The sequence below is a fragment of the Octopus bimaculoides genome, chromosome 2 (genome assembly GCF_001194135.2).
Source record: "Octopus bimaculoides isolate UCB-OBI-ISO-001 chromosome 2, ASM119413v2, whole genome shotgun sequence".
NCBI lineage: Eukaryota > Metazoa > Mollusca > Cephalopoda > Octopoda > Octopodidae > Octopus > Octopus bimaculoides.
Window position 1 is genome coordinate 12,399,707 of NC_068982.1, and position 6,458 is coordinate 12,406,164.

At 35.2% G+C, this 6,458-nt stretch overlaps 1 protein-coding gene across 1 annotated transcript in view; it reads right to left on the minus strand.

The window, feature by feature from the left end:
* The window catches only part of LOC128247134 (uncharacterized), a 21,569-nt gene that overhangs the window by 11,329 nt on the left and 3,782 nt on the right, over positions 1-6,458 (minus strand). Inside the window, exons 4-5 of the mRNA XM_052965955.1 lie at positions 5,176-5,223; positions 2,500-2,535 (exon numbers count right to left, since the gene is read on the minus strand). Of these exons, the coding sequence (XP_052821915.1) occupies positions 2,500-2,535; positions 5,176-5,223 (84 nt within the window). The remainder of the gene's footprint in view (positions 1-2,499; positions 2,536-5,175; positions 5,224-6,458) is intronic.

Genomic DNA, 6,458 nt, shown 5'->3' on the forward strand with positions numbered 1-6,458 from the left:
CCCCTATTTCCTTCAGTTTCCGCAGCAAAAGCTCAAGCCAACACATATAGAAGCGGGGAGAAGGGACACCCTTGACGTACTGAGCGCTTGGTTGAGAACGGCTTCGATAAGAAACCGTTCACCCGAACGATCGAATCGATGTTGCTATAAAGAGCAATAATCGAACTGAGAAAACCGACCGTCGCGAGGACCGACACCAGATACCGATGGTCAACCCTATTGTAAGCCTTAGATTGGTCTAAATGGACCAAAGCCCCATCCTTGCAAGGAATCCTGAGAACCAGCTATGTTGGTCGAATTGGGCATACTGCCCTAGCAATTAACAATTCCCTCTTGAAACAAGGGGAACACATAACAATTACTTCCAAAAAGCAATAATAGAGTTCAACGAACTACAAATGTAACAAGAAAAATCCAACAGATTGACAACAGTAGAGGTAAACTCACGATAAAGCAGCAAAATAACCAAAAAACTTATTCACAGTTTAACTTGTAGCAAGTGTGATTTTTAATTACCCACTAGGGGCGAACATAGCGGGGACAATACATGACACATGGGGACATGAAACAAGAAAATAAAAAGAAAAAAAAACAAAAGAAATCACACAAACGTATGAGGATATGAACAACACGTGACAGACCAGCCGAGAGCGAGAAATGTATGCCTATCCGCTGGAAGCCTACCGTCAGCTACATAAGGAAACTTTTCTCGCTATTTCCTCAGTGAGTTGGGATGTACGGTCGACTTCAGATCTGCGGCAGAGAGGAGTTTATTTCGCAGGCAGCCTCAGCTATCCTTTGACGGGTACGTTTGTTCCTGTCCTTCAGCAGAAGTCGTTACATATTTGTTTTCCTATTTTACACCGCATACCTTATGTACCAACTGCATGTGAAAATATTGTGTATATATTCTGACCATTCTTTCAAGATGTATTCCACCAGCTTTGCCGTGTTAATGCTCTTTAACGGGTTGAATAAATCGTCACATTTTAAGCTTCTGATTTTCTCATTTCTTCCTTTATCTACACGCACACGTATACTGGAACTCAAACTAGCTTTATCCATCAACGCAACTACCCCCGTTAAAAACTACTGAAAATGACGTGTTATTTGGGTTAAAGCATTTAATGGAATTGCAAGAACCCACAGAACCAGTACTCGATAGTGATTCCAATTGCATTGAAGTAAGCGGCTACAATACCTCGAGGAATTAATCGCAGGTTAATATCACCAATCGGTACATGTACACAGCAGGTAGAAATTACTTGTAAGGAAATATGAACTCACAATTCGTGAACTGCAAACCGGAAAAATTACCCACCATCACAACTATTATCATTACCACCACCATCTCTACCATAACTATGTATTTTTCTCTTTATGAGGAAAATTGGTTTCGACAGTGAACATTTAGTAATTCAATCACAGGAATCTATACTCATCAAATCACTGTGAGCAGTATTTTTTTTTTCATAAACACATGTGCTCATAAGAGCACATTATGTTTTGTTTATTCAGTTTGGTGGTTATAAATGTCACATAATGTGACAAGGCTGAAGGTTTGAATTACTGATACAATTGAGAAAGAGAGAGAGAGAGAACTGGAAAGACACGGCCCTAGTACTCAACTATTAATATATCTATTGACTTCTAAAGGAAAGGCAAAGTTGTCTTCGACATGATTTGAACTCGAATCGCAAAGAGCCGAGAAAAATATCGCATTCCAACATACTAGCTCAGCTGTTCTCAAACGCTGTGCTGTGAGTTTCCCAAAGTATTACTTAAAACTTCAAGAAATCTATAATTCTTGAGCACCTTGAAAAATGTGTTATTCATAATTTTATGACACACACGAAGGATTAATAAAACAAGGAAATTCATAGCTTTTTTTACGATTTTCTAAATTTCTAACATTAAAACGGCGTTCATTTTCTACCTTTCATTGTGTGACACGAAGTCAGGAAGATTGTTAAACGATAGTTTAACGACTCCAGAGATGGTATGTGACAGTAACAGAAATTGAGCAACTGATTAAATGACTTGCGATATTCCTTAAGTTTCAGTCTTAATTTATGCCTATGTCAACCTTGTTTTTCACTCTTCCTGCTGTTGATAAAATAAGTACTGGTTATATGTTGGTATGTTTGAGACTGTATCCGTTTTTTTTTTTAATTCGTAGCCTTATGCCTAAATTAGAAATCAATATACAGAATTTCGGAGGTTGTACTTGTCTAACAATTCATTTAATTTGAGACCGTGTGTTGAAACTAAAGGAATTGAAGCGTGGTAAACTCATTTTAGTCATTCAAAAACGCACAGAAACTGTGATGTGAATGTGCAAGTGACCAGATCATTGACAATGCGACGAAAATTTTGACGCTAGGTAATAAAAGATTGGGTTACTGGGTGTTTTTGAATGGCAAAAATTAGTCTTCCTTGTTGCAGTTGCTAAGATACTGAAGGTTTTAAAACATGAGTTATGAAAAATAATTGAATTACTTTTTCGCGTGACGTTACAATCTTCATAACAATCGGCTGTAAATAGAAATGAAACCAGTATGAAAATGAGAAAGGGTCAAACAGGAGATACAAGGAGGGGGAGTTATTATTAGCTACAGATCTTATTCTTAGATGGGAAAAAAAGCTAAATTTATAAAACTGAGATTAAAAGAAAATACTGTTTGGTACATAACAATAGTCTTAACGCCACAAACACTCCAAGTTAGCTTAGCTATTGATATTTTTGTAGATAGAAGAGAATTTTCTTTGTTTTTTTTATCCTTAGACACAAGGCTAAACCATTAATCTTTAACCTTTGATTAGAAATAAGTGTCTTTACAATGTATTATCATTTCTCCTCTGTTTTCATTTACCAGTTTTTAAAAGTACACGTTACCTCGTCCGATCGGAAACTTTTTGTCCCAAACTCCATGTTCCATAAAGTTATACCGATCAAAATTTTGTAATTGGAAACACTAATGTGAGGGTAATTGTTGCTATTGCCCTCTCTCCTATTGTTGTTCATAAATGATGACGAGACCACCGACGGAATAACATATTGGACGTCCTAATTTTAGCTCAATAATTCGCATCCACTGATGGCATTTTTACACATACAATGTGTGTGTGTGTGTGTGTGTATCTCTATAATATTCAAAATGATTTTTAAAAAAACATGTTTATTATGAACTTCCGGTAACGCATGCCCATCGATAAACAGTAACCGGCCAGTGTGAAGTATTCATGACCGTACTGCAGGTTAATGCATGGTATAGATTCCTATATTATAAGAATTTGTTGTGAAAATATTTTTGGGAAGGTAAAAAAAAAAATAGTGTACAAGCAAAGATACATTCTGACACGCATCACAATTTCTTTCAAAATTTTAAATTTCATTTTGTAGATATGTGATGTATGTCAGTATGTATGTGTGTTATCAAAATAAATATTTTTCCGTATTAAATTTCAATATAATTATAATCTTCACACTTTGAAAGATATTTGTAAAAAATTTCATTTAAAAATACCCATTTTTCCGAAAGTTATGAGGAAACAAACCCGACTCATGTGAATTTTCTGAAACTCTTCTCCCCACAGCCTCGAATATTTTTATTCACAACAAATTCCAATATAATCGGAATCTACACTACATGAAGCCTATTTGTAGCAAATCTCATTTTTTTAAATCCATTTTTCTGGAAGTTATGAGGAAACATTCACTTTTGTGAACGTATGCATATTGCATACATAAGTAATACGAAAATTATATAAGTAATACTTACTAACATAAGTAATACGAAAATTATATTGTTTATCGGCTTGTTTTGCGTCACTTTCATTTTGTATATAATAATATTTAATTATATAGCTGCATGTTATATATAATCAAACAATATACTTTCTTCGGCCGGTTTGTTTCAAAAGGGAGACAACAATGTGAATGAGATGGGCTCAGTTTTTCACTACACATAAACATAGATAGGACAGCAGTATTTATGATGATATTGTGCTTAATGTTTAGTAACGAATAGTAACTGCATTTAAAATGCATCGAATTGTGTGTGTATAATACATTCAAAATTTGTATAGAAGTACAAACAAACGGAACGACCGGAAAATACACACATAGAATGTCGCTAAATCCCCATCGGTTATCGTCCAAAGGATCATAATTTTACACCTTTAATAGCATCGTTCCCATTTGGTGGCGTCAGCGACGAGAAGCTGCAGGGAAATAGCGAGTAAACAAAGGACCAAACAGGACAGAATGTGAACATAGAAATAAATATACATTATGCAAACAAAGTAATATAAAATAAGGCCTTGCAGCGCAAGACAAGACGAATAGTGGACAGAGACGAAAACACTAGCCTTTTATTCTTCTTCGCAGAATAATTATTAATTATTTCGTATGTGTATTTGGTGTGCAAGATTCTTGTTGTGAATATGTGTGTTGAAAGAAATACTATTAAACCTTGAGACCGAACCAGTGCGTGTGTTTATTACCGGCATAATGCCTCTCCCAAGGTTTAATAGTAATTATTAATTAATCCCCCTTTTTAAATCTATGCAAGCTAACAAGTGAGAATCTACGTAGTTGCTCTAATTGCTGATACTAGCAGTCAAAATCTCTCTCATAGTATACCCTATAATCTTTAAAAATGAACATATTGGATAATGTACTCAGGGTACGCTATGCTGAAAAAAGAGAGGGTGGCCGTTGCTGGAATGTCATTGATCACACGCAATGTAATGTTAATCAACAAACCCACTTGTCTCACTTTTCTCAAGAATACAAGAAAATCCTAACACAATTCCTTTCGTATCTACCAGTGTTTTTGCAGTTCACTTACAATAACAACAACGAGATTATACGTGAGTTTCTATATGGTCACTCTAGCTGCTAGAAATAACAGCAAAATTCCCCTCTTATTACATTTTGTTTTAAAAATAAGACTAAAATAATGTGATCTTCGGTTTCCTGCACATATGAAATTACATGAGTGGTCATGCAGGAAAGTCTTTGATCATAGGCTTTTTTTTTATCAACAACAACACCATAAAAATGTAGACAAGAACAATGAGAAGTTCAAGTCATCATCATTATCAATAGCAGCAACAATAAGAAAGACGAAGAGCATGAAAAGAGGATATATTTATAGCCATTAGACTTACGAGGAATATTTTTAGTCAAATACGTCATTAGTACGGTTTTCTTCAATTCTGTAACAATAAAAAAAGACACAGATATTAAGATTGGTTTCAAATTTTGGCACATGGCCAGCAAGTTCGGGGGAAGGAAAAAGTCACTTACATCGACCCTAGTGTTCAACTGGTACTTATTTTATCGACCCCGAGAGTATGAAAGGCAAAGTCAACCTTGACGGAATTTGAATTCATAACGTAAAGACGGACGAAATGCCTCAAAGCATTTTTGCCCAGCGTGCTTACGATTTTGCCAGCTCGCCGCCCGGACAGACATTAATATTAATAGTTGAAGATGACGATGGTGTAGTAGCTATGTGTTGACTGTACATTAGGAACACCATTGAAAGAACAGTGTCAATGTAGTATCACTGATGAAATATAACAGAAGGAACATCATTGCTAGAGCACTATTAATGTAACGTTACCTATGTTACATCAATTATGCAACTCTATTGGTGTGACACTACATATGGAACATCAGTGATGGGACACCACTGATGGAACACTTTTCATGGAAAACCATTCATGGAACAGCTTTGACATAACATCATAGGAATACCATTGATGTAACGCCATTCATGTAACATCACTAACGCCATTCAAGTAATATCACCATTGATGTTACATCACGGATGTAACACCTTTAACGAAAAAACCATTGACGTAATGCCATTCATGTAACACCTTTGATGTAACACTATTGATATCACTTCACTGATATAAAATCACTCATCTAAAACCTTTGATGTAATACTGTTGATGTAACAGCATCGATGTAGCATCATTGATGTAACACTATTGATATAACACCACTAATATAACATTACACATTATATTAACTTAATACTTTTGTAAATTTAGTGCACTTAGTTCATGAATTTATCAAAATTCTCATCGAAAATAATGAGTCCACAATCAGGACTAGATTAAAGTATGTGGATCTTTCTGGTTTGGCGGGTGCCACTTGTTTTCTTAACGAAACACTTTCAAACTTGGGACACTGGTAGAATGTGTCATATAAAACATCTTTTACTCTTAGTGTTATTGAGAAAATTTTATCTTTTTAAAGTTATTTCGTGTTAAAATTGTCGTATTTCGGTAATTTCAACCAATCGCTGACGTCTATTGAGGTGAAAACAATTACTGCTGTGAATTGTCAACAAAACGTTGTGCGGTGTAATGGAATCTTTTCCCTTGAATAAAATTAGTGCCGTTGTTTGTCGACAACTATCGGCGGTACTGTTATCTAT